Source organism: Aulostomus chinensis, chromosome 18 (genome assembly GCF_037954235.1).
Source record: "Aulostomus chinensis isolate RoL2024-O1b breed Wild chromosome 18, RoL_Achi_v1.0, whole genome shotgun sequence".
Classification (NCBI taxonomy): domain Eukaryota; kingdom Metazoa; phylum Chordata; class Actinopteri; order Syngnathiformes; family Aulostomidae; genus Aulostomus; species Aulostomus chinensis.
The window spans coordinates 21,207,110-21,235,072 of NC_141337.1; the positions used below are offsets into that span (position 1 = coordinate 21,207,110).

The 27,963-nt window shown below is 46.3% G+C and overlaps 2 protein-coding genes across 5 annotated transcripts; one reads left to right on the forward strand and one right to left on the reverse strand.

The window, feature by feature from the left end:
• Nucleotides 1-9,086, reverse strand: praf2 (PRA1 domain family, member 2). 2 transcript variants are annotated; one of them, XM_086186044.1, is made up of 4 exons: nt 8,876-9,086; nt 6,802-7,087; nt 3,430-3,647; nt 1-2,056 (listed from the first exon to the last, which is right to left on the reverse strand). In XM_086186044.1, the coding sequence occupies exons 1-4, from the start codon at nt 8,895-8,897 to the stop codon at nt 1,917-1,919; spliced, it is 666 nt and encodes a 221-aa protein (XP_086042170.1). In that variant the 5' UTR covers nt 8,898-9,086; the 3' UTR covers nt 1-1,916. The 2 variants fall into 2 exon arrangements, with proteins under 2 accessions (XP_086042170.1, XP_086042171.1); XM_086186045.1 differs by having other exon boundaries at nt 6,802-6,985; nt 8,876-9,085.
• On the forward strand, nt 8,410-27,410 carry copz2 (COPI coat complex subunit zeta 2). 3 transcript variants are annotated; one of them, XM_086186046.1, is made up of 10 exons: nt 8,410-8,494; nt 15,100-15,168; nt 16,511-16,595; nt 17,155-17,246; nt 18,610-18,665; nt 19,673-19,750; nt 19,915-19,966; nt 23,650-23,688; nt 24,384-24,416; nt 26,460-27,410. In XM_086186046.1, the coding sequence occupies exons 1-10, from the start codon at nt 8,477-8,479 to the stop codon at nt 26,505-26,507; spliced, it is 570 nt and encodes a 189-aa protein (XP_086042172.1). In that variant the 5' UTR covers nt 8,410-8,476; the 3' UTR covers nt 26,508-27,410. The 3 variants fall into 3 exon arrangements, with proteins under 3 accessions (XP_086042172.1, XP_086042175.1, XP_086042174.1); XM_086186049.1 differs by lacking the exon at nt 24,384-24,416 and having other exon boundaries at nt 26,460-27,409; XM_086186048.1 differs by lacking the exons at nt 23,650-23,688; nt 24,384-24,416; nt 26,460-27,410 and adding an exon at nt 21,037-23,638.
• Nucleotides 27,411-27,963: the final 553 nt, after the last annotated feature.

Below are 27,963 nucleotides of genomic sequence, written 5' to 3' on the forward strand. Positions count from 1 at the left end.
AACATGACTCTTTTATTGAAAAACCCAACCTTGAGCTGAATGGAAGGCAGCGGCCTGTAGTATGAGAAGGAGGCGCAGTGCCGAGCAGGAGGGTTCAAAGTTCAGAGAATTAGGTGAAGTGCTGATTATAAAATACAACATGCGTGTTTCTACACTCAGACGTAGTGCGTTTCCTGAAGTGCGTTTTGTCTTCGAGGCGAGACAAACCACTGCGGTAGAGTTTGAGTGGTTAGAGAGACATGTAACACGGGGGACACAGGTTCAAGTCCCCTGTGAAGCTTGAATAAATACGTCAGATCATTAAAAAACATGACCGCATGATTCAGGAAATCCAACATGTAACAACAATATTTGTTTCTTCATGGCACAATGGTAAATAATACAATTAATGATCAATAATCCACATACAAACACACAAGCTGACTGGAGGAACTGTCCCAACATGCAAGTGTTCTCAAGCCTTTCAATCCACGTCCTTGACTGGTCTGGAACAAAGTCAAACCACATGGAGTCTGTACAGAAGAGACCTGGCCCCCCTTCAGTTCCTCTCTGCACCTTCACGTCCAACTTCTCCTGCACAGACGCTTTACTGACTGATACCCTCTCCTTCATAGACAGCCTCAGCACGACCTCCTGGCCTCTGCATCAATGTTGGGCTTCATGTTTCACGTCAGCCTGCAGCGGTGTGGGAGCAGTGGGTGAATACATCCTGATGTCACACATCATTCGTGTTCAAGCTGACTCTCACTCACTCAGGTGAAACTGCACCAAACTTCCTGTGGCTGACCTGGATGAGACATTTTTGGACAATACAAAAACTGCGTCCACACCGACTGGACACACTGGTCGTCTGCTTTTTCGCTTTGAGAGTTCGACCCCCCCCCCCCCCTCCCAAAAAAAACCCCAAAACAACCAAACCTGTGATATGGTCATCTTATACTTTCAAAAGACAAATTTGTGACCAAGTTACAGCTTGAGGTCACGATGTGTGTGCCTGAACAACTGGTAAAACTGATCTGACTGCAGTTACCCTGCTGATTGCCCTGCTGATACTGCAGTTTCACTGGCAGCATCAAGAGGAGCGATCGTTCCTACAACAGTTTCAGATGTGACAAGTTGATCACGGTGCGGTTTTTGCAGGGATCTGTCAGCAGAATGGGATTTGTACCTCATAGTTCACCACAACACTTCATCTGGAGTGGAACTTTGGCACGTTTGCCTTCTCTTGCTATCTGGATACTGCAACAGGCCATGCTGTGATTTTGGTAACATTTCACTAAATTGTTCAAGTCTCCCACCCTTCCATGTAAAATTACAACTCAAAATGTTACAATATTTTCACATAAAGAGAAGACTCGACTTCAGGGGTGAAAAAGTGCGTCCACCAGTGGACTCTGAATTACACCTGTCAGAGACTCTGTGGGATTAACCCTCATCTCACCAGACCACATGAACGACCCAAACTAATTAAACCTAGTCACTAATTGCATCTTTTGTTTTTCCTTCAAGGTTTCAGCTTTTATGGAGTCAACAGTTGTGAAGAGTGCCAGGTAGTTAACGTCCACAGGCAGACCCGCAGAGACTGCACGCAGAGATTAGACAGAAGAACGCACGCCGCACCCACATGGTGACACCGCTGCACTCTTCTGTAAAGCAAAATGATAAAATAAAGATGCAAAAAAACAAAAACAATTAGTCATTAAAGTGCAAGATTTGGCCCCAGCATAGCAGATGAGGGTGATTTAATGTCTCCGTCTGTCCTCGTCCTGTCAGACCACGAGTGGTCTTTTCTACAACCCAAACCCCTCCCTCTGATCTGTCCCTGCCATAATGTTTCCTCACACCTTTCCTGACCCTCACTCTCTACCTGGTTCCCTCAGACTGCCTCACCGCTGCACCCCTCCTCCTCTTCCTCTCTAGGATCCAGCCTCCTGCTCCTGCCCCAGGGCCTCTAACAGCAGTCCCATGGGGGTTCTCTTCAGCCCGATGCTCTCCAGCTTGTTCTCCAGCTTGTTCTTCAGACTGCGGAGTCTCACTGATGCATGGATGAGGACCACTGGAAAGGAGGGACAGCAAGAGAGGGATGAAGAGTCACCAGCTTGCTTCATCTCAGGCAGTTAGCCTTCCCTGACCGTTAGCTGTTCAAGAGTGGCTTCACCCAGATAGGGCTTTTTGCCCTACAAGGTCTCACTAAGGGCACCTTTCCACTGGCTCACTGAGGCTCGGGTTGGGTGGGTTTGGCCCCTTTTCCACTGCCCCCAACACGGTACTAACCATTGCCATTTTGGTCCCTGCTCTGCTGGGGTTCCAAGCGAGTCAAGCAGGGACTAACATGTGACGTGAATACATAGAGGGGCTCTGATTGGCTCACTTACCTGCTTATGTGGTCTACTTCCTATCCTCCTGGCCTCGGTGGAATCCTGGTCTTGGCTCGGTGAAGTCTCTTATTCTTTTCTTGTGGGTTCTGTTTTGTGCTTGAAGCCTCGTCTGTCTGTCCTCCCTCACTTTTAGTTTAAGAAAAAAACCCTGACGAGCAGCAGGCGTCACGCCGCCTCCATGTCCTCCACTTTTGTTGTTGTGTCGTACACAAATGACGCCGGGGAACTCATGGCCGCTGAGTCCACCCACGCTGACGTGGTACCGGTGCTAGTGGGAACGCACCTGTACTGAGCCGTACTGAGCTGAGCTAAAGTGAGCCATTGGGAACGTGCCCTGATAGGAGTCTTGAGGTCACTTGGATGTTTTTCCCTCCTGCATCACTTCTTTGTGACTCCAGAATGCAGAAAGAACAGGCATGTAGATTCAACTCAAAGCTAATGGAGACTGAAAGTTAACAACAGCTGAACTGTCCAAAAAATATCTGTCCTCATGACGACTCTCCAGGTCCTCATAATGACTCTCCAGGTCATTGTCCAGCATAATCCTCCTCTTCTTAGTCCAGCCCTACTCTCAGTTCAGCAGCACTTGGAGTGCAGTCAGTTAAATCAGCTCACCCTCACGTCTCGCGATGTGTAGACCCAGGAGGTCTATCTGTGGATTATGCTGGATGATGACCTTGAGAGTTTCTAAAAGGACACTTTTGTGCAGCATTCAGCCAAACATACGTGGCTCTTTCTGCATTCTGGAGTGCAGAATGCTCGATGGTCCAGCCAAGCAAGATATAATTTGAAGCGCGGATAAAAATTGAAGAGGCAAACGTTTGTGAAATGTGCTTATTATTCATCATCTTTAATGTTCGACAAACAGATGGACCTCCCTGTCCCCTCTCTGTTGCACAGGAAGTCTCCAGACACCCCACAAATGGCCCACTGCTGGTTAGCTTAGCCGCAATGAATGCTGACATTGTAGGGAGAGAGCAATGATGGACAAACACCAAAACTATTCAATCTGTTTTGGATGTGTGTGCATGTGTGTGTGTTGGGGTCTTACTCAGTATAGGGAACGCGATCCCAAACAGGAAGACAGCCACGCCCCCCAGCACCGTCAGCAGCAGGTAACTGACCAGTAGGATGGCCAACACAGACACTGATGGGTGTTTCCTACGGAATCGGCGGATGGGAGCTTGGTTCTCGGCAGCCCACACAAAACCCAGGAACAGCGAAGAGACCACCACTGCCCCAACTAACAACTGGAGGGGTTGGAAGTACCTGAGAACCAAGAAAAGGAAGCCATGAATTGCATCCCGACAGGAAGATATCCTAGACATGTGAGCGCTCCTTCCGTGACATTAATCCTGTGGGTCCATCCAGTCCGCAGGTGTAGGTCCAGGTATCTAACGGTGGCTGGAATGATCCCACCTCCCAGAAACCTCTCACATGAGCTGCGATCAGGATGAGAAATCAGATTCAATCAAGACAAGTTCGCTGCCTCTGACATCAGCGTACCAGCAGAGAAGCTGGGCGGTGGTCGCGCCTGCAGGAGCTGGTGCCCCAACACACGTTCTCTCTACGTTTCTGACACTAACGTAGCACACACAGACTGAGAGGACTTCATTCTCCATGTCATAAAAGATACATAGTTTATTTACCACTTGTTGCACAGGTTTAATGTAAGACTGAATCGCTCAATATGCATGGACACTACAATTTGTTGGTTTCCTATCAAAAAAAAAGGATCTTTTATAAACACACCTGGATGTCTCATTAGTAATCATGCTTGTCAAACTGGACAAGATGGCTATGGATGGTGCATGTGTGTGTGTGTGTGTGTGTGTGTGTGTGTGTGTGTGTGTGTGTGTGTGTGAGTGTGTGTGTGTGTGCGTGTGTGTGTGAGAAATGGCTCAGCAAGCCCAAGGTTCATTTTGTACTGCAGATTTTGCATCACTTGCTCAGTGGGTTCCATTTATTTTGTACAAATCAGAAGAAAAATATCACCAGCAAATGACAGAGGAACGCAGAGACGTTTACAGCGTGGGTACATCAATCACCACAGCCGCTATTCTCTGCACCTTCTCAGCCAGGGCGTAGCTGACGAGCCATCTGTGTGCGTGTGTGTGTGTTCCTTGTGAAACTAAAAACCTGTGGTGTACGTACGCAAACTGAACCTCGGCTTGTGTGTTCATATGTTTTTTTATGGTTCAGTTTCACACGTCGCCCCTCAGTCACGGAACATAAATGTGTTTGTGAGAATTGATGTCGCTGGCCACGTCTGAACAGGTGGTCCATCCATTCATTCGACGTATCGGATCGAGATGATCAGAATCTGCTGCCATTACGGTGGTGCTGATCCTTGTTCTGATCCAGACTTTGAGAGCTTCCCCTGGATCATGAACCTGTTAACATGAAACACGCCACTGATCCACACACACACAGCTGACATGATGATCTAATGAACACAATCAAAGGCATTTGTGTACAATTGGTTCTATAATGACAAGTTGTGTGTGCCTCATGACAGCCTCACGATGGAACCTCAGACTCCAACACATCAGCAGCAACAATATTGAAAAGATCAACATCATATTCAAGAATTCATTTATGCCACATTTCCCTCCGCCAGAAGCCAACAGGACTGTTCCACTGGGTGACAGCAGAAAACAACATCCTGGGCAAACACACGTTTATCAGACAGCAGCATCGTCTTCCTGTCTGAGCTCTGCTGTTTGGGAAAATCCCAGCATCTCTGGTGACACCAGTGATGCTGGATGGAGGCTGTAAGAACATTACCAACACTGTGAAATTGGCAGTGTAGCAGGACCCCCTCATACAAGACATCATGGATCTCATAACCAACGTGGTGGTCAAACCGGGACCCCGGCACCCTGGGGCGGTCAGACAGGGACGAAGCCATAACAACGTCACAGATGGGACTGTCCTGCTGTTGAGAGCACACACGTTCTCCACAGCCACACCAGCTCTGGATGAACAAGCAAAACCGTGCACCCTCATGGATGAACTCTAACTTCTCGGACCGTTATTGGAATATTTATTCTGATATTCTTTACTGTGGCTAGGGTTGTCCAACGATCCACTGCTTCAGAAAGCAAGCATGGACAAAAACTAGCATGTGGGATTATCAGCCATTCTTCATTAGATCAGCTTAGTGAATTGGTCCACGTTCATTTTCTCAATTGAAACAAACTATTCTTAATTCTTTTCTTAGCAAACACGCTGAAACTGGCACGCTGGCAAAAACACTAAAGGCCAAGAATATGGCAAATCTAAAAGACTAATTTATCAATGAAAAGCTGCCACTACTGAGCCTAATCCAACATCCGTGGCTTCAAAGGTTGGTAACTGCCGATACGGGATTACCGGGGCGATGCCGTTACAGGAGTCAGGAAGTACTACATTCCAACAAACAATTCATTAGCTGATATTCTTTGTGCGCGCGCGTGCACACACACACACACACACACACACACTAGTGACACAGAACATTTATCTTTAGTTGTCCAAAATGGCCTGAGTCAGCACTGGAGGAGCACAGCGTGCTCTGCTGGACAAAGGATGCAAGAACTCATTTCCAAATGAACCCAAGCAACTTTGACCTGCGCCAACAGGAGTTGACCTCAGCAGGGATCGGCTAACACTGGCTGGGTGACGGCCCAGACCCATCTGGGGCAGGCTGATTCACGCCGTTACACAGCTTGGCCAATGAACCCATCAGGTCTGAACCCACAGAGCCAGACCTCAGATTGTTTACATCATTGATGAAGCCCAGGGGCAGGACCGTGAGGGTCGTTAGTGGCGCTCAGCTTCAACGTCTCACGCGGAAACCTTCACCCTGGTTGTGTGTTCCTGCCGTCAGGCCGAACCTGACATCACGACGTGTGACTCAAGTCCTATAAAGAAGATTGTTGAGGTATCTGTACTTGAATATTTGTATTTGAGGGGACTTTCACTCCACTACATTTCAAATTAATATGGTACTTTTTACTTCAAGAGGACACAACCAGAGCAACACAACTGGAAGACATACAAGAGTACAGTAACGTGACCTTTGGAGGACAACGGTTCGATCATTGAACGCTCCGAAGCACTGCAGTACACAGCCATCATGGAGCACGAGTACCTGATCAGATAAGCTGGTACTATATTAAGTACTTCTCTGCTTTAGCGTGAGCAGAGTTGTACTGGACTACATGACTACAGCTGTGTACTGAAGCCACATCTGGACAGGAGAGGGTCAAGAGAGACTGAGATCATCATCATCAAGGTAGGCACATTTGTTGCTCGCTCTCTCTCGCTCTCTCCTGATTAGAACCGGATACTTTAGTTTCAAAACATCTCGTAACTTGCTGTTACTGCTGTGGAGAGGAGGATGAGAGGGAGATGACCACGTCAGAGGACCGACACTCACCCCACCAGCAGCAGGAAGCCCAGTCCTGACAGAAAATAGTTGCTCTGGTAGTACAGAAGGTTGTTGATGATGCGGTTGTTCCAGCGGTCCACATCCCGCAGGTCGGGCACAGCGAATCGGGCAGAGCTGAGCAGAAAATCGTCCAGGCTCCGGAGGGGTGGCGGCTGCACGCCTGCCATCTTTTCTACGCGGAAAAAAAATAAAAAACTTGGTTTCCCAGACTGCAACGCGAGCAAAGAGGCGGGTGCAGGCGAAGACGAGAGGACCAGCAAAGTAAAAGAAGGAGCTGAAACCGAGAGTCAGAGCAAGAAAAAATTCACTGAAATAATTCAACAGTTTATGTTTTCAGACAGTTAACAGACATGTATGGTTGAACCGAAACGTTTATCAGTAATGTCTATATTTAATATAAAAGGAGCTGGTGTCGTGTTAGATGACGTTAAAAAAGCCAACCCTCTCTCTTTTTTTTTTTTTAGATGTATTTATTTTTATCCATTTAATTCAGCTCATGTACTTTGAGAGCTGCATCTCAAAATAACAACCTGGTCTGTCAAAATAAGGACTTACCATCTGAAAACAATGACTTATGACGAGCCTCCCTGCAAATAGAAGCATCTCAGAACCGACCAGTGCTCAGGGGGAGTTTGCTCCTGGTCATTTTGTGTTTGGATCAGTTAAAGCCACAGGCAGCGATGAATGGAGCCTCACGCATCTGTGCGTCTGGGTGTTCGGTTGTTTTGCACAGTGAGAAAGATGTGACACCTGAATATTTGGATTTTGCATGTGGCATCACTACTTGTGTGGCGCTGTACATCACATGAAGACAGCACAGCATCATTTTGATCTAATAAAATTGTCTGTTTCATCAGGTTCCTTCCTGTAACCACTAGGTGGCACTATGACTTGAAGTCAACTTGTAGAAGTCCTCAGACTGGGACCTAACCATGTGGAGTCCAGTTACTATGGTTTCCTGTTCAACAACCAACTATCGAAGATGGCCACCTCATCATGGAAATGCAGTTAAACTAAGAGTCTTGGCAGTAACACTTCACAAGTTCTAATGTTGTCTCTGACCACATTTGAGATAGATCTGGTCGACCCGCTCAGGGGTTGCAATTAGCAACCAAACATGTCATTTCCTGTTGCCACCAGGTGGTGCTATGACCCATCCAACCCACAATGTTATGGGTTCTTCCTTGGCTCCGACTCTGCCACTACAATAGTTTACTGAAGTGTAATCCTGCTGAAAGGCAAACAGAGAAACACCAGCAGGAACATGACCTTAGTGGAGGTAATTTTAATAACTTACTCTTTCAAAATAATGGCTTCTTATTTAACGTATAATCACTTTGTAGGCTGTAAAGTTCCCCATTATAATGGAGTGCAGGATCTGTCATATTGGGAAATATCCATAATAAACAATTAATAATAATACATTATTATATTCTTAAACACTCAAAAAGACTTGTAATCTTGATCAACTCTACCAGCCTGAGTCATTACAGCGGCTTTTACTGTGAAAGGCGAGGGAGTGTCGGGGGCGCGCTCTGCCGTGGCCACTGTGCTGCTCTCCCATTGGCTGCTGCGGGCTCGGGAGCGCGCCCGGGCGAAGCCGAGAGCTGGATGTGACAGCTCAGAGGTGTCCACGTCAACACACCGAGCGAGCACGGCGGCGATGGACTCCTCGTCTCTGGTGAGCTTCTCCGCCGTTTCACCGGGCTGGGTAAACGCGCTTCTCTGGCGGGGAGGGGGGTGGCAGTTTATGGAGTGTTTTTTAAAATGTTTTTACTCGTGTGTACGACATTTGCAATATTCTGACAGTTTTTGTGGTGTGTGATAGGCTCCGGGAGAGCAGGGTCGGGAGGGAGCGCGGCTGCAGACGTATCACAAGTAGCTTTTCTCTCTCTTGAAGGGTTTCTGGGGATCAGCCCGGTGGCTGCGGCCGTCCTGGTCGCTGGTGGCGGCGCGCAGGCCTGACCTGACAGCCAGCCGCTCGCTCCTCACCACACTTTTCATTCTATGCGTGTAAAAATAGTCCAGACGGCCTGTTCTGGTTCCCGTGCGAGCAACTTACCAGGGTGTTTAGTTAACTCCATTACAATGTTCTGGTTGAGCCCCAGCTGTTATCCACTTATCCACACAGTCCAGAACTGAGCGCAACAGGCCACGGGCGTCATGTTCAGGGATCACTTGTGGAACCAGTCTGGAGAAGCCAGCGCGAGAGCAGACTGATGCATTGTTGGTAGATCGAGCAGCTCCGGGCTGTTTAAATCTCTGCTTGTGTTCGGTTGACGTGTAGAGCGGAGTAGGTGCCACGTCCACCGTTCTCTCTCTCTCTGTCTCTCTCTCTCTCTCTCTCTGTCTCTCTCTCTCTCTCTCTCTCTCTCTCTCTCTCTCTCTCTCTCTCTCTCTCTCTCTCTCCCTCCATCGACATTATTTTGAACTTTCAGTCCATGTAAGTTTCAGTAGTTTTTCAAATGTTCGTTATTTCTGTGTCACAGCTGAGGACTCTAGTTGTGAACAGTGTTACTGAAATAAGTACAAGAAGAAGAACAACCATGTAGCATAGATTCCCACCCATAAACTGGCTCCAGGCCACCGTTATTGACACAAAAAGATGTCAGTTGCCCATCAAACATATTTCTGAAGATAAATATATGAATTCAAATGTGGAATATTTCTTTGCAAATGTAAAAGCTGGTGAACGGGTCTGGTGGGCGGGACTTAAACTGACAGATGCTGAGAGCTGTCACTCTGATCCTGACCGGCCAATCCAGATGTGTGTTGCATCCTGCAGAGTGCCAGCCACATCGCTCAAAACTCCCCAACATTTTGACATCACTCCTTTATTTTATTTGTAATAAAACCTCGTCTTTGACGCGACTGTCAGAAGTTCTGCGGTCACATCAGATTTATGATTTAGTTTGAAAACATGGGTGACTCCACCCCTCACAGCCATGGATGAATATTAGAGCCTCTGATCATCATAAATCAATGATACATGTTTCTGGACCGAACCACGCAGCAGCAGTCCAGGATCTTACAGGACAAGTCCACATTTTAGCTCAGTTTGTGGGAGTTGTGGCACAAAACCACCACTCGGTTTGGTTCAGGAAGTATTTGTGTGTATTCTCAGTCGTGCAGGTCATCGTGACTCTCAAGAACAATCAGTTTAGGCGCCTGGACTCTCCTCTTGTAAGCGAAGACGTTTCGCCTCTCATCCAAGAAGCTTTTTCAGTTCTAAATTTCTGGTGGGAGGTATCAGGTATACATCCCCCCAGGTGGGTGGTGGCAAACAACAAGCGGGCTTAAGGCCATAATACTAGGCTCGTTAGGTGGTCGTGTGAGTCGTTGGAGCTCAGGGGAAGATGGCGGTTGAGTCCAAATGTAAGCATCTTAAATCTACATCTTCTGTATTCTGCGTAATCAGCAGTGTTCTTGCACTCCAGTCGCCCATCTTATCACTCCATCTACCATCCATCTATCTTTTATTTTTTTGACATCACGTGACATCCTACTTTTGTGTGGTCATAGTTACTACAACCACTAGATGGCGTCTGTCACAGGAACACAGGTGTTTGAACCCCTCAGATTCGCTGGTTCTTCTGAGGAGGACAGCTGGAGTCTGTTCTCTGTCACTGTTCTCTCACAACCACATCCACCAACAAGTTCCCCTCCATGGTTTCGATTTATTGTGTGAATCTGACTAAAACCAGACTTTTGAACTACACGTAAACATGGCGGGGCTGAAATCATCCTGACAACCCTGGATCCTGCAGTTGGGAGTCAAATTTCTGCAACTTCAACCGTCTCACCCTCAGGAGTTTTTCTTTAATAGTCTTTGGTTTTACGTCCGCCAACAGAAATCCTCACTGTTGGTTTACTTTTTTTGGTTTGCGAGGAAAAAAAGATGAACCAGAGGAAAGTCTGTCACCTGAAGTAAATAGGTCTACCGCCACCTGGTGTCACGGATGCCAATGTGCTTTTGAATACGTGCAACCACGGCTCAAATTAAATGTGCCTATAAACATACTGGGTGTCTCGCGCTTCCCCGTCACCTGGATGGAGCTTTCCCTTGCACCAGTTGCTCACGACTGAGACCCGTGGACGGCGGTACAACTCTGCTAACAGCCGTGACTGCAGACAGCCTCACAAGCCTATGTTCACGAGGACAGTCAAAGAACTTTCATGGAAAATGTCTCGTACAAGCGATTTTGGAGCCGTGAGGAGAAAATCATGCTGTACGTGTGCTTAAAATCCGAAGGCGTGGGAGACTTTTACCCCAGAGTGCACAACCGCACTTACTGCTCTCTTGCAAAGCGCTCCCCTTGTCGCTTGCGTGGCGGATGCTTACGGACCCAGGCACCATCACATCCCTGAGTATAACTGGTCACTGGTTACAGTCCTCAGCTCGGATGATTTGCTGTTTTATCCCTGAAGATTCTTTGTGAAAAGGCTGTATGACAGAAAGCCAGCTGGCAGCCTGGAAGGTTTTGGACAAAATGTGAGGAACCCAGCAGAGTTTAGGGCTGTTGAGACTCTCTCAGAAATCATGGGGTTGGATGTATTCAGATGTCTCCTTTTTTAACGATGTCTATTAAAAGACCAAAATAAAGCGTTGTCTGTCTGATTTTTAGCAGTGCATTTCCCTCTCGTTTCACCAGCTCTGTCTCTGTCTGCCACGGATGGTGCTAGAGTGAGACAGGAGAACACACTGCACCTCTCACTGAGATCGAAGAAGATCGTAGTTCATTTTGTCAGCCTGTTTTTTTAGTCGGGTTGGACACAGTTTTTGATGTCTTCCAGTCAGGTCTCAAGTCTTCACATTCATGTGTTTATGTTATTGTGAGCTCAAGCATTTCTTATAATCCGACTCTCAGGTGTGAGCGCAATCAAGATGCTGGTTAGAAGCCGTGGTCAGGTGTTCCTCCTGACGGCTCGACAGAATGTCCCACAGCCTCTAGAATGATCACGTGTCAATGCCACACCTGTCCCAGGTGGGCTTGGAGAGAAATCATGATGGGTCAAGCTGGCATGTCAGTTCGGGAAATCGCTGCCTTTGTAACTGTTCAATTTTCGTCAATGAGCCACCTTTGAATTCAGTTCCAGCAGTTTGGTGCCTGACCCAGCCAGCCAGAGGCCTGCGGAGGTCCAGGGTCGGCTCACTGGTCACCTAGAAGAGCAGCTACTCGTACAGCTCACCAGGACAGCTTGGACTCTTGTGCGGGTGACAGGAAACATGGACGGTGCTGTGTTGATGAGTGCTTTGCTGACGTTAACGCTGCCCGTGTAGTGGCCCATGGTGCTGGGGTCACAGTCCAGGATCTGAGTCGTAGTCACAGTTTGGACGTTATTGTTCGAGTCACAGTTTGGACGTTATTGTTCGAGTCACAGTTTGGACGTTATTGTTCGAGTCACAGTTTGGACGTTATTGTTCGAGTCACAGTTTGGACGTTATTGTTCGAGTCACAGTTTGGACGTTATTGTTCGAGTCACAGTGTACTGTTCTTTCTGGTCGGGTCCATCCCGTGCTCGTGTATATTGCTGCTCCGTAAAACTACCACCGAATCCTCTTCAGCCATGTTTGCAACTTCAAAAGTGTCAGATGTGTGCAGAGTTCACACTTCACATCTTGCTGTCTGTGTTGGGAATCGTTGAGTCAGCACCAGTGTGCGAGGGCTGATTGGCCTCTAATGAGTTTCCTCAGGTTGAGTTTGAGGTGTAAAATCACGCGGAGTAAACTAAGCACTGAGGACATGTGGACGATGGGGTCAAACACCCAGGACACGCGGGTTTAAATCCTGTTAGAGCGAATTTTGAAACTTTGTTGCTTTATTGTCTTTGTTTTAAATTCTAGCACAGTTTGTTTGGGTTTGAGCCACAAAAGCTCCTGATTAGGTTTTGAGAAGATCCTGGTTTGGGTACAAACAGACGCGTTCACAATGCTTTATGTGTTAGAAAGGCTGGCTGGTCATCGCCTGACCAGGTAGAAGCTTCCTGTGGACTAGAGAACTTGCAGTATGCAGAACTTACAATACTCTGAAACTCAAAGAACTGGAGAAGAGGCGAGTGCTGAAAAACGCCAGTTTACCAGCATAAAACCAACATCACCTGGATGTGTGTGTAATGTTCTTGAGTGATTTAGTGAAGTTTCACTCAACAGGTCACTGAAATTCTGAAAATGAACCCTCCCAGTAACTGGAGTCCAAGTTTGTACACATTTTATGTAATTGAGTTTTAACCTCAGACTACCAACCGAATCAGTTGTGTTCCTGACTTCCTGTTTACATTTTTACGCGAGTGCCTGGCTACGATCTTTCAAGTGGACCTATGCAGTTTAGTATATTTGGATAGAAAATCGTCGTTCAGTTGTGCTCAAAGTTGGGTTTCTAAGAACGCGTCAGTGACTTCCTGCAGATGAACTCGTTCAGTAGGACCCTCTCTGCTGCTATAAATGCAGGCCAACCAGTTCTGCTCTTGAAGCTGTAGTGCATCATATTTTTACAAATGAATGTCTGTCACATTAAAGCTCCCTCCCAGCATGTTCACACACTCCTCCTGAGGCTCCTCGCCACCAGGTAAACCTCCCTGCAGCTCACACACTCCTCTGAGAGCAGAGTGTGTGAGCTGCATCGTGATTCAGAGTCGCGCTGAATGTTGTCAACAACGACATCTAGTTGAGAGCAAGTTAATGATTTAGTTTTAGGGTACGGCCTGAAATTCATATCGGCAGAAATTATTTTTTCATAAATATCATATTTGAAAAATACTTTGGATGCATTGTAACACAAAAATTAAAAAATAGTCTGTCTTAATACATTTTTTAATAAAGTGCTTGAGTTTAGAAATATGAAAGGAAAAATGTTGCAGCTTGAGTTTCCCTTTTGCTCTTTCAAACCTCCATCGTGTCTCTGTTCTCTCACAATTTTGCGATGACTAAATCTGATCATATTGGACGGTTCAGACATGAGAGGGTGTGATCTCATGGCAGTGCTGCTCCCCGTGGCTGCTGCGATCGTTCCAGACGCACCGGTTTTGAAGTTCGCTCTGAATGAAGACAGTCAGTCTGTCCCTCCTTCATTCACAACTCTGTTTTCTGCCCTGCTGCGACGGACTGGCAGCCCGTGGAGGGTGAGCCCTGCCTCTCACCCAATGTCAACTGGGATAGGCTCCAGCCCCCCCCCCCCCCCCCCCCACGACCCTTCATGAATAAGTGGTATAGAAAATGGATGGAGAGATAGATTGGTTTCTCATATGTTGAATATCATTCAGTCCATCTCTCTCACCACCCATCGATCACACACACTTTGATTGGCCGGGTAGCGTCACAGTCATGAAGCACCCTAAAGACTCATTGGTTAAAGGACGGTGTCTGGGTCTGCACCTGGACCAGGGTCCGCCTGGTACCCTGGAGCATGTTCTGGCAACATGACAGTCGGGTTTGAAGTATCCAGCTTGTTGGTAGTATTCTGTAACTTAATATAAGAACCAAGTTTTGATGTATCACTCTTACTTGATGTATGAATGACGTCGAGCGCTACCTGGGGTAGATCTTACATCATCGAGCAGAAACGTTGAGAAGGATATTGGATCCTAGTTGAGGCTGAAGTCAAAGCCTCATGACAAACACTCAATGTTGGTGGCCGGCTCTTTCTGCGTTCTGCAGTGACAAAAGTGATACAGTAGGAAAACGTGTTTGAGCCAAACTTGTGTGTTCATGAAAGGGGTTAAGTACTGCATTGATGACGACTTTGTATCAGTGATTGTTGGTCACCAGACCAAAATCCGGAAGTCCATGATCCTTGCATGTTGATTGAGAAGGTAGCCACGCTGGAATCTTTCCCCTCTCCGTCATCTCCATCCTCACCCTCGCAGAAATGCTGCCCAGGCAAAATGGAAACTAAAATGAAGCGTCTGGTCCAAGTTCTGTGATACACTCTGACTGTGAATCAATGCTAGTCAGTGCATAACAGAACTTTGTCCCGGGTCTACAAACTCTTCACAGGAATGGACTGGAGGGGGAGGAGGAGGAGGCTTTGGTTACTTCCACATCTGGATAAAATATCTAGTGAGTGCAGTCGGCCGGGGGTCAAGTGCACAGACTGGGCAGCTCGTGAGTACGTGGAAGAGGGTTGGTGCTTGAATAGCAGGCTTTGTCTGGATGACGGCGGCTGATGGAAGATGTTTGTCAGGTTCTGGTAGAAGCACTACAGTAGACATCTCCATCCTAGAGGCTTCGCTGACTCACTCAGCAGGACCTAAAATATTTAAGATCTCCTTCCTTCTTTATTGCTGCAGGAACCTTCCCTCTACACAGTGAAAGCTGTTTTCATTCTGGACAACGATGGCAACCGACTTCTGTCAAAGGTACGTTTAAAACGCTAATCAGGACAACATGGAAAACCTCCAAGTTCTTCATCAGTTTTGTCTTAAATTACAGAAGTGCATCGATGGGTCTGTAATTATTTATAATATTTAACACATAATGTGTGTATGTTTATGTGTATGTATGTATGTGTATATGTATATATACGTATGTGTATATATACATATACACGCACACACACATACAAAAACACACGCACATTATACACACTACTAAGAATTTGTAATTCCTAGGCTATGACTTCCTGTTGAAGCTAGTTGGCTCCAGCTAGCTACAGGTAACAGTAGGTGGAAGTTGTCACTTTTTGGCCTCAGCCAGCCTCTTTCCTCTTGTTCCCTGATGTTGTGCTAAGATACGCTAGCCAGCTACTGGCCAGAGACTTTGACTGAAGAATCTGCAGGCAAGGAGAAGATTTTGGGACTGGAAGCATTCTGGTGTTGGTTTGTAGTTCCAGTCGTAGGCCATTGACAACCCCCTTTTGATTGCTGAAGTACGATCCCACAGCCCGCCTGCAACGACTCACAATGACTGAGCCTTTTAGTTTGTGTGCATTCATCATAGACAAGCTGGCAAATGGAAGATGAAGTCTTGCCTGAGTTGTCAGCTGACTGCTCCACAGCAGCTGTTCATGGACGATGCGAGATTTTCAGAGGCCCGATCTGAGGATGGGATCAACCCTCCCATCCAGGTCTCACTCAGAACATTTCATTTAACCTGTCCTGAAGCTCTGTCCCATCCAGACTGTCTTGGACAAGGACCAAAGTTGGACTTTTATGGATGCAAACTACAGCAATCAGTGCATTTATCAAATAACGTGAAACCAAACAATCAATAGTGCCAATCAACGAGACTAACTAGTTAATCCAGTGGTCATCAATGGTCCAGGCAATCCATATACACACTAATTGAATAATTAATCATCATAAAAATTAGCCCGAGCTGTGATGGAATGTGAGGCTTGGGTGGTGCTGAGTGTCATGAATGCCTGACGCACTTCTGAGGAAACGTTTGTGGAGTTTTCAGTCTTGATGCTTCGGCCTCATCTGGGGTCCCAGCTAGCATCTCCCAGCTCTGTCCTTGTGCAGTTGAGAATAAAACATTTCTGCCGCTCAGTGGCCGTCGCACTTGACAGGTGCGGCGCGTCTCCTCAAATGAGACCAGAACCGTTGGTTTGCTCTAAATAGATCAGGTTAGAGTCAGAATGTCTTTCATGGCTGTTTTCAACAAATGTGACTCGAGGCTAATGACAAGCTTCATTTGCATGAATGTCCATTCACAGTTCCATGCGTGAATATGTCTCTTTGTTCACCCTGGGTGTTGCAGTATTACGACCCCGAGTTTTACCCCTCCATGAAGGACCAGAAGAATTTTGAGAAGAACGTTTTCAACAAGACTCACAAAGCAGACAGTAAGATGCCTCTGTGTTCCCAGCCTATTGTGTCTCCCACTCACACGTCTCCAGTGTCAGTCCCACAGCCTGCACTTGCTCCTGTTACAAGCCTGAAGCTACGTTCGCCTGCTCTCCAACCGTGCTTGAAGGAAACGTGCTCTCGTTGAGTTTTCTGTTAACTTTTAAGCTTTCCCTTATTATTAATAATGTATTTTTGGATGAATGGTTCAAAGTTACAGTTTCACCCAGCTTACAGTAGTCTTTGCCTCTGGTTTAGTTCTCACCCACCCATTTCCCCCTTTGTTCTACACTCCTCCTTCATTCCTCTTTTTCATCTCCCCTGTCATGCTATACCCTCTTGCCCCCCACCCCCTGTTGTCCCTGCCCCATCGCAGTATTCAGCTCTTTCTCTCGTCCACTCCTAACCTCCCTGAATGAATAAACAAACCTGCTATTCATGTCTTTTTCATGGGCTACTTAACTCCATATTTTGTGACAGAGTTGTTAAGTGAAATACATATGATCTGAATCAAAATCCACTGAGCGCCATGTGCTGCTTTTCTTTCTTCCTTTCCAGACGAGATCGCCTTCCTGGAGGGAATGACCATTGTTTATAAGAGCAGTATCGATCTCCTCTTCTACGTGGTGGGAAGCGCTCAGGAGAACGAGGTAGCGTGCTGTTTCTCCCTAAACACTTCCCTTCTGTTGACAAAAAATATTCAAATGAAGCTTGGAGACACGGCCACTGTAGGGAGATGGCGCTCATTGACCCTGCACACTTGGGTCGGGTGGAGACTGACAGCACCATGTTTGTTCCCACTGACAATGAAAATCCTCTAAAACAACTCACAAATGTGAACTTTCAACTGGGACACAGGAGTTTGCTGAAACATCTGCGAGTCAGACAGGGACATGAGTCAATCACATGAAATGAAAGACGTCCCCTCTTTGTGGACAATCAGCAGGTTTGACCTTCACCCTGACCTTTCACTTCAGAAATAGTTGTATATTTTCAGTACCTGTTCCATACTCCAATATTACTGTACTTATGAGTGATCAAACCAGACTGGGTTACATCCATCAGTTAAAAAAAGAGCAGTGAAAGTAGCAGAAGCAGTGTATCCTGCTGGTCCCATGATGCACCTGGCTACTTTGTCCCTCCCTCGTGAGGAGTTTGAAAGCTCTCGTCGGCGCTCGCAGACCTGATGAAGCCCCCTCCAACCATCACGTGACGTTCTATGACTTTTTTCCAGGCTTTACTAAAACTGTGAGTGTTATTACAAATACCCAGCTTCATTCAAAAACCCAGTGTTACAATAGAATGTCAACCCTGTAGCGCAACTGTGTGTACTGACCTGTCCCTGAAGGAACTTGTGTTCCGATGTGGTTTCAAGGGTTTCCCTCTCATCTCAAATGAACAGAGTGTGATGTCTGTCTTCGCCACACCAGACTGCATGATTTGGGCTGAAGTGCTTCGTGTGTTGTTAGGGGATGAATGAAGAGCTTTCAGTATTTTTCCTCATTGATTCACTCTCTACTGAAGACTGGGCAATTTAATTTATTTGAGATTGATTTAAAAGTGACTTCATGAAGCCTGATGATGCTTTTAAGACAAAAAAGCGACTGTGTTGTTATACAAAATCCACCAGATGCCCAGCATCAAACAGCCGGTATCCAACAGAGTGTAGCAGTCAGGCAGGTTGTTTTTTTCAGAACTGGTGGAAGTCAACTTGAGTTAATGGTAACAAAAAGGAGATGAACAATGCTGACATGTTGGAGAGAAACACCAATCCAAACCCATCATGCAACGTGTCAGACACACTGTTATTTGACATCGCCAGCGCAGGATAGCAGCACCTGAACCTGGAATATTATGATGTAATCAATGACACGAAAATATTAGCCTAACCCAGCCTCACATACACAAGCATCCATACAAACCTGGCATTTCTAGCTTGTGCTGTAATTCCCAAGTGTCACGAATTCCTTTCTAAATGTGACTGCTACAGTTTTTGCCGTCTTCTGTCTCCAGCTGATGCTGATGTCGGTGCTGACCTGCCTGTTTGACTCCCTCAGCCAGATCCTCAGGTAACACACGAGGTCCTACATTCATGAGGTGTGCTAATGGACTGGCAGACTGCAGAGCGTTTTCACTGGTTACTCACACACACCGTCCTGATATTTAGCTCTTTTCTCATTTGCAATATTAATACCCCCCCAACCCCCCTGTTCTTTTTTTATCTGGAAGGCATTTGTGATTGATAGTGCTAGATTGTGTGTGTGTGTGTGTGTGTGTGTGTGTGTGTGTATACACATGTTGCTCACCGGGATTCTTCACTGTTGACTGCAACATTAGCATCCAAACAGTGGCTGCTGCGGTTGCCATGGGAACTGATGCAGCACGAATGCAGAGTGTGAGCATTGGAGACATGGAGAGATTATATTATAATACAGTATGAAGGATTAGAGGCTATTCGAAATGACACTGTGCAATATGTAAATATCCAGATTAGAGAGTACAGTAGCAGATATGCCGGAGCTGTGAGGCTCCTGAATACAGCAGAGCTGCATTCTGCTGTGGTGCTCAAAACACTAAAAAGTACATGAAAGAAACTTGACAACATTCTCTCTTCCCTGAAATTTACGACCAGTAACTCAAGATAATCCACGCTTGTTGTTATGGAGTTGTAATTTGGTTTGAGGGCAATTCCTTCAGGGAACCACAAGCCGAATTTCCTCCACTCCTCCAGCTGTAGACCAGAGGTGTCATATTTTCCGGTTGTCTGTCCATCCGTCTGTTTGTCCAGTTCTTGTTTGTGCCAACACTCGAGGGAAATGTTTCAAATTTGGCTCAAATGTCCACTGGGACTCCAGGATGCACTGGAGCTGTTTGTGGTCAAAGGTCAAGGTCCCTGCGACAGGCACACATCACGGAGGCTAACAACCTCAACCCTTTAACGCAGTCATTTTAACAAGTGGTGACCTACATGAGACCTGCTACCCTCACGAATGCTTCTGTCGATCGTCTGTATGAATCTGAGAAGAAGAAAACTGTAGATCAATGAAAACATGGTGTGATTGTGTTTTTCCTGCAGGAAGAACGTGGAGCGCCGGTGTTTACTTGACAACATGGACGGCGTGTTCCTTGTTGTTGATGAAATCATTGACGGAGGGTAAGAAGGTGGACGGGGGGAAATATTGAGACATCTTCTAGAAAGAAAAATGTTTCAAGACAGAGATGAAATTAAAATTGGGAACGTTTATCCTGTCGACTGCTGAAAGCGAGGTAATACCTGGAGCGTCTCAGTTCCAGTGAGCAGCTCTTCTCTCTTGTCAGGGTGATCCTGGAGAGCGACCCCCAGCAGGTCCTACAGAAGGTCAACTACAGGGTAAGATGGCGGTCACTCATCAGTACCAGTCAGACTGTGTATTGAAGGATTTGAATGACTACAACATCAAATACAATGTGATATTCTAAGACATTTAGACACTTGTTGGCATGTTCAGAGTCTCATACTGGAGGCCAAACGCATCGCGAGTGTCTGACGCGTCCACCGACTGTTTTAAAGCCGTTTGAGGCGTGTCAAACTGCCTTGATGCTTCAACTCTGGTTTCGATTTCGGAGCGTGAAGGCAATAAAATGGCTGTAAACTTTCAGTAAAGACAGGAGAGATAAAATACAGCAAACAGCTGTGATGTCTAGACGCGCCGCCTGTGTGGAGTTGCGTTTATTGGCGTCGAGGGGACTCGGCTCCAGCTGCTTCATGACACACGTCTTTATTTAGTTCACTCCTGGAGATGGAGGGTGTCCCCCAGAGGTGACGCTGGACCACAGACACGAGCGAACTCTGCAGGCGAGAATCTCCATAACTTCCCCCAAAGTTGGTTGGAAATAAGTAGAAAATAAATGAAAAGTACTAAGGGACATCTATGTTTGAATGTGCAGGCGTGACGACTGTCTCAGCCTCGGTCACGCACGCAGAAACTGTTGAACTCTGCAACAGCCAGCATTTTGTGGAATGTATTTGGAGTGTTGACAGCGAGCCTTGAATCTCTCTAACTCAGAGTGTGTGTAGTTTCGGCTGAATACACACTGAAGGGTTTCCCTTCAACGGTCATTTTTTGGTTTGTTGAGGTGCCGGAAGCATCAGCCTGGGTTTTTAAACTATCCCAGAATGACATGATACCTACACATTGTTGAAGTAAGATCTAACCTCGTTTTGTTTTTTTTGGTGAATAAAGTTTGCTTCTATGTTATCAGAAAGGATGTAAATAGTTTTTTATTGATGTTGCCACCAGTAACACCGGTGGTGCTGAGGGCATGGGAAGTCTGGACGCCATCGTGGACGCGCCTCGGTTATCACCCGCCATGCGTTTTGGTCTTTTAGCTTCTGGCTCTTTGCCTCTTACCTGCTTACCCTTCTTCTCCCTCTTCTTCTCTTCTTCTGATTGATGTCAGCTCATGTCCGAGCCAGCCTATGGCTTCGTCCTATTTGATTACATCACCGGTAACCTACAGGAACAGACAGACAAGAGCCAGCTGCTGTAGACAGACAGACAGACAGACAGCCGGAGGGTGAGATAGAGAGCAAAGGGGTGAAGGAGGGATGGTCAGACGGAGGCTTGGCTGGTATGAAGAGGTTACGGTACAGCGAGCGTTGGATGCCTCCACGGTGCGACCCTCGCTGCACTCCTCAACACTGCTCTCATGAGCGTTGACAGACTCCGTGATTTTTTTTAACATTCAAAACAAGTAAAAGCTAATTTCATGATGGCGTTTCACACACACAAAAAACAACAGTGAATTCAGCTGCAAACGTGCTGCGATTGACGTGCAAACGGCCAATCACTGAACCGGTGTGTAGTTTGGTGCACCACTGACTTGTGACACTAAAACCTACGTCATTTTTCTCATTGTCATTGGAAAAAAACAAAGAAGTCTTCTTAAATCCATAGAGGGGGATAAAAGATGACATTGGAGCCAAATAAAACCTCACCAAAGCACCAAACACCGACACTGAATATAATCACCATAATCACCACAGCAGCTGCAGGAGAGCTGCAGTTTGTTGCCCTGCAGCGCGGCGCGCGTTGTTTGGCGTGTCAGCAGCCTCCACCGATACTCCAAGTCTCGCTCAGTGGGAAACGCTGCACCCACACATCAGCTGGGTTCACCCCACCGCTGGGTAGAAGTGTGAGCGGCGTGAAACCACAGCCACAGGGCGTTCAAACCCAGCAGGGCTTCTGTGTAGGTGAATTTCATTTTAAACACACACACACACACTTTCAGCTAGACTCTGTCACACACGCTCAGTGATGGTGTGAGTGAAAAGTTCCATACCGCCCAAGCCTTGTCAGACAGATGAAGTACATGCATGGTGAGAGTCTGCTGACTAACAGCGCTCCAAAGGATAAGACTTGTGATATTTTCTGTCTGTCAACAAATCTCTCGGTTGCTCTGCTGTGAGGTCACCACTGTACATTTCATTTATTCAAAAAGTGCTCAGTCATTCCCTAAAACAGCAGCTGTTGTTAGCAAACATCCAGGAGGAATTAGTGCAGCTGCTGGGGACTATTTTTCATCAGCAGATTATTCCACATTTGCTGCTGTAGTATTTGTGGCAGCAGGGTTGTGTGTGTGTGTGTGTGTGTGTGTGTGTGTGTGTGTGTGTGTGTGTGTGTGTGAGAGAGAGAGAGAGAGAGACAACAATGGTGAGGTTTGATCTTTACCTCAGATTTGTTGACATTTATTATAAAATGCTGGAATATGACCAGACTTATCCTTTACATCTGAAGCTCCTAAAGTTCGTCTCTGAAGCCCTGTGTTTACCATTAACCCCCCATCCAGCCAGGTAGGTCAGGGGGTCAGAGGTCAGGGGTCACAGTCTTTCCCATGTTCCAAGGTCCAAATGAGGAGTCAGGTGAATGCACATGATGCTGGTCACGGTAATATTTTATTGAATTAAAGAACAAGCATGAGCGCTGTTAGCTTGAGCACATGGTGTCCTGGCGCCGGCGGTGGAAGCGTTAGGTCATAAGTCCTCGTCAGTCAGTGTCAGATGATAAGTGTCTCATTCCAGCTGTCATATTCGACTGATTCCACCATCATTCTCCCGATCAACGATTTGGACCTGCAGGAAAACAGTGTGCTGGATTTTTGAAGATCAAAGTCACCTGTTCACCTTTGAAGTCGCCGACTTCAGAAAAAAACCTTGACTTTTCATTTGCTTGTTGACTTCTTCCATTTCACTGTTACACTGCGTTTATTTCACAGCTGCGTTTACGAGCTGCTTTGCTGGTCGTGATTTTACATAAACGCATATGAAAGCGTGGTGAAATATGACAGCTTGTTGATGGTGACACTGTCCAGCGTCTGCTGTCATCACCCAGTTCTACGACTCTAATGGTTGCCCAGCACTCCCAGGGTGCAGTGTACTGCATCACCCTACCATTCAAACTTCAGGTACTCCTCGCTGTTAAACTTCTCTGATTATGAATACAGGACATTTACACACATGTAGCATCTCATTACACTGCTGTACTACTACTTTTACTATAGTACTACAGCTGAATACTTCATCCACCCCTGCTAACTTCAAGGTCACTTCCCAAACTGCAGCAGTAACGGCAGACCTGTGACACGACTGCGAGCTGCTCTGAGGTGACAAACTAAACGGATGCATTTGGCGTTAGAATGACAGAAACACACAGTGAGCAAAAGTCAGTAAACGCTTTGGCCGTAGTGCAGGGCAACCAACGGCTGTCGAGCCGGTCCAGTCACTGGCCTTAATACAGAGTGTGTGTGTGTGTTTGGAGTGAAATCTGCACTTGTGAAACATTCTAATCTGAGTTGGGATTGGTAGCTGCTAACCTGACTCACCTGATTCACAGGATGTAAGGCTGTTTCTGCTAAACAAGTGTTTGCTTCCAGTGCTCTGCTGCAGTGTGTGTGTGTGTGTGTGTGTGTGTGTGTGTGTGTGTGTGTGTGTGTGTGTGTGTGTGAGAAGTTGGCTACCATAACTAATTTTTTTCTTTTCCTTAAATTATTATTGTTGTTTTTACTTTTTTACAGGCGGATGAAAACCCTTTATCTGAACAAAGTGTTGCCCAGGTAATTCATTCTCATTCTCTCTGTGTCTGTCTGTCTGTCTCTCTCTCTGTCTGTCTGTCTCTCTGTCTGTCTGTCCATCTGTCTCTCTCTCTCTGTGTCTGTCTGTCTGTGTGTGTGTCTCTCTCACAGCACACACACACACTAATTCAGTAATTTCTCATCAGATCAGTCTGACTCAACAATTATCTGAATGTGGAAGAGACTGGAGTGTCTCCTGCTCCAACCAGCTGTTCAGTCAGGAACATCATGTCTCACCTTTTCCATGTTCAACTTGTCATCTCCAGCTCGGTTGAAATCAGAGAAGAACATCACGTAGAACCTGACGGTCAAATAGACATGAAGCTATAGAATCGTTAGACCTGCACATTAATCCCAACTCACTCTGTGGCTGCATAAACTGCATGTTGTTAACATGCACATCTCCCAGCAAGAGGCAGTGGGCCACCCTGCAGGCTGCATGCTAGCACTAGCGACTAGTTGGCGGGTGATGGATAACTGATCACGTCACTGTTATTTCAACATTTCATCAGAGGGAAGAAGTGCTTCTGCCGCTTGTGTGTTTTCATTCACTGGCTCTTCCTTCGGTCTGTAGCAGCAGTGACGTGTCTCGGTGCCTTCGCAGAGGAATGAGCATGTTTCTGTGTTGTGCACAAGCTCTCTAAGCTTCTCTTCATCTGTTGCTTTAACCCTGACAGCACATAACTGAGAAGCTGGCTCTGACCACTAACGTAAGTTATCACTAACGCCACACCACACCACCACACTCCTCCAACGCCGCCTCACACAGGCTGGAATGCTACAGCACGGGGTGTTGTCATCCCTGCCTGGGAAAGGAGTCCCTCTCACATGTCCAGATACAGGAGCAGGACAGGAGTGACAAAGACTGTAGAAGTGAATAAAACCCAGAGGACTGAGAGAAGCTGAGCTCGATGACACAGTCCCTGTAAACTCCTGAGAAGTTTCAATATTTTACATTAAACTTTCTGTCTTGCAACCTTGTAAGGTTGCAAATCTTTGTGTAGGATGGAGGACAAGTCTTCTATCGCTGTACGCAGTTTTATATCGCAGTAACAGTATTGACATGACACAGTGGACGTTCTTGGAGTTGATGTAGGATTAACATTCCAAACATTTTTGAACATTTCTTTTTTGGAACTTTGATTAAAGAAAAAACACTAATATTTTCTAATAATAATGATAATAATGATAATAATGATAATAATGATGATGATGACCACTCTAAACATTGATTTTAACCAACTTCCTACATTTCGTCTGCTTGTCACTCGTCTTTCCCAAAACTCTGGTGCGTGTTATCTCAGTTCCTTGCGCCCCCTGCTGTCAGTATGTGGAACAGTCACCTATCTGCCTCAATCCGTACTGCTTCACTGATCCTGGGGAAAATAGAATAAAATGAAACGAAGCAATGATGGAGATGTGGAGGACAAGTACTTTTAACTTGGTGTGAACAGACAGAGAGGTAAAGAGAGACGATCAGCTCGGTCACTGTCAGGGCTTCGAACCACCACCACCTGAGCTGGTGCTGAATCAGAATGATCAGGTTTTTAATTGTGCTGTTAATTACAGGCGCATTCTTGGAATAGAGAGAGAGTTGTGTGTTTACACATTCAGCCATAAACCAAAGATATTTTTCATATTTGAAATGAAACTCTCCTCACGTGTCTTGCTATTGCACCAATAAAAAACCTTCAAAAAGGTGATTATTATTATTATTATTATTATTATTATTATTATTATTATTTACATTTAGTCAAAAATGGGGGTTAAAGGGGGATAACAAAGTTCCCTCAATACGTGTGTGTGTAGGCCCGAACCGAATAGAGGCATTTAAAAATGATCTGTCCTCGTTCTTCAATGTAACAACGTTGGGAATCCCACACCGTCCCTCGGCGCTCATTTGGCTCCAGGTAGTGAAGCTGGAGCGCACGTCGTTAAAAGCAGCCTGCTGTCATCCACTGCAACAATCTTCGTTAAACCCAGGGTTTTTCTCCAATATGGCGGTTGCTCAGCCTGCGAAACGTGTGCTCACTCTGACACCTAGTGGTCAGACCGGAGCACTGCAGTGGTCCCCACTCCATACGGATCATTCAACCTTGACCTGCGTCTGATAGTAAAATAAAGCCAATAATTATAATCAGTAAAGCTTCCATCAAGCCGCTCCTATGCGTTTCATCTAAAAGTCCATTTTAATTAGTCACCTCCCGTCAAGTAGCGTTCTTCTTCCTCTCTGGCTTGAACATTTTGCACATATACAATAAAAAGTTAGATATTCCGTCGCTGAGTCCTTGTCAGTCACACAGTTCATGACGTGTGAGCTGAACAAAGCAGTGAATTGTGTCCTGATGATGCCATTTCACATTTTTAGGTTGCAATGCGTTTTCTTCAAAAAGTCTCAGTTCAGTACAACAGCTGGAACCTGGACAGCGGTTTCCTGTTGCAGTGGTTACGTCCAAACATCCATGACGGATTAAACGCTGGACAGAAGCTGATGCGCGCCCGATGCCCCGCCCCGTCTTTTTAAAATGGTCTCTCATCAGAAGCTCCTCACTTTTCTATTCTGCTTTTCAAATTCAGTGATTATACTCACAGTAATAACAGAAATCATGAGCTTCTGCAGGGAAACGCTTCATACTGGTTTACAGTGCATTGTATATTTTCTTTTTTCAGTATTTATCGTGCTGGGCAGATTTTGGTGACTTTGATGAGTTGTGGTTTCATTTTATTCGACCGTTGTGTCTCTGTGTTTCCAGGTCCTGCAGTCGGCCAAGGAGCAAATCAAATGGTCCATACTGAAGTGACCTGGACCAGACAAGTTCAGGATCCTCGTCGATGCCTTGGGAATATGTCCAGCTCTATAAGGGAAGCTGGTGAAGTGATGTCAGTGGCTGGTAGTGCAGGTCCCTTTCTCTGTTTGATGGTATTTGTTACAATGGTTGTTCATTTTCCTGCTTTTATTTTGATGGAGCAGGATCCTCCACGCTCAAAAGAAAAACCTGTCTGTAATTAATTTGAGTTATTTAGCATATTCCTGAATTATTTTTCAAATGATAACAATTAATACAAAGACACCCCCCCACACACACACACACACAGACAAATTCTCTACTCTCCTAAACAGCGTGCCATGTGTGAATCAGTGCAGGGTTTATTTTGAAAGGCTCTAACTCCAAGCCTCATGTGGAAGCACTTCTGAGTTGGTTTTTTGATGCTGAAACTCTGGATTAACCTGAAAATAAAATCCCCTCTAACATTGTGGAACAAACACGAAGGCACTAGGAAGCCTCCAAGTACCAGCTGCAAACATTCCTGGGGGCCAGTCGTGGGCCTGGCGCCAGCTGGACTACAGATGATTCACGCCACTTAAATCCCTTTAATGTTGGTGTCACACAGATTATGAGAGAATACACTGATGATTGCAGACGCTAACAAGTGTTCCTGACGTGTGTCAGAGGCAAGAAGCTGCCGCTCCTCATGAAGGTCAATGAATATCTGTAAATAGAAGTGAGAGGACAGGACCGGGGCTCCAAGTGTCTATTTTAGTAGAAGAGATTATTCCAGATGTTTGACAGATATTTAAGAAGTATTTTCGTAGTTGAAGCCAAAGAGGTTGTTTTGTTAACATGTGGTTGAGGGCAGCAATGCTGTGTTGTGGTTCATCAGCTGTTTGCTGGGCTGATAATAAAACTTCTGCTTTCAGTTTTCTTATTCCTTCATTTGTTGCTGTTTTTGTTTTTTTAACACTTAAATCTTTCCACCACGCCGCTACCGAGAGGAACAACTCTTCATCCCGCCCCGTTCTTCTACCCTCCAATCAGAATCCAGCGTCGATGACGGTGATGAATATTCATAGCGGTGGAGGGAGAGTCTGGCTCAGTGGGCGGAGTCGGTTATTTTATTGGCAGAAACCCAGCAGTGCAGCAGCCAATGGTTCGTTATGGATTTATGATCCCCTCACATCATTGGCCGGCTGCCATCGTCCACGCACCCATCCAGCCGTCCGTCATTCTGCGTGCTTGGTGGGAGGGGCTATTCCTGCGGTCACCGGCCGACACACGGAGGCACCTGCGTGACAGTGGCAGCAACGCGGGGCGGATGAAACCCGGATTGTGAAAGTTCAGCTGCAGGACATTGAAGAATAAATACTGACGCCTGGAAAGCTTTCAACGACGATGAGAGTGGAAACGCAGCTGACGCCTCCAGGCCGCGCAGCGTGTCAGCTGGGAGGGCGAGGCAGAGACTGGACGACGTTTACCT

Coding starts and splice junctions, on each gene's coding strand:
- copz2 (XM_086186046.1), top strand. Junction 17,247..18,609: donor GAAGCGCTCAGGAGAACGAG/GTAGCGTGCTGT, acceptor TTCTGTCTCCAG/CTGATGCTGATGTCGGTGCT. Junction 19,967..23,649: donor TACAGAAGGTCAACTACAGG/GTAAGATGGCGG, acceptor ACTTTTTTACAG/GCGGATGAAAACCCTTTATC.
- praf2 (XM_086186044.1), bottom strand. CDS start 8,897: ATGGAGTTAACTAAACACCCTG. Junction 3,648..6,801: donor GGCTTCCTGCTGCTGGTGGG/GTGAGTGTCGGT, acceptor CTTGGTTCTCAG/GTACTTCCAACCCCTCCAGT. Junction 2,057..3,429: donor GATCGCGTTCCCTATACTGA/GTAAGACCCCAA, acceptor CCTCCTTTCCAG/TGGTCCTCATCCATGCATCA.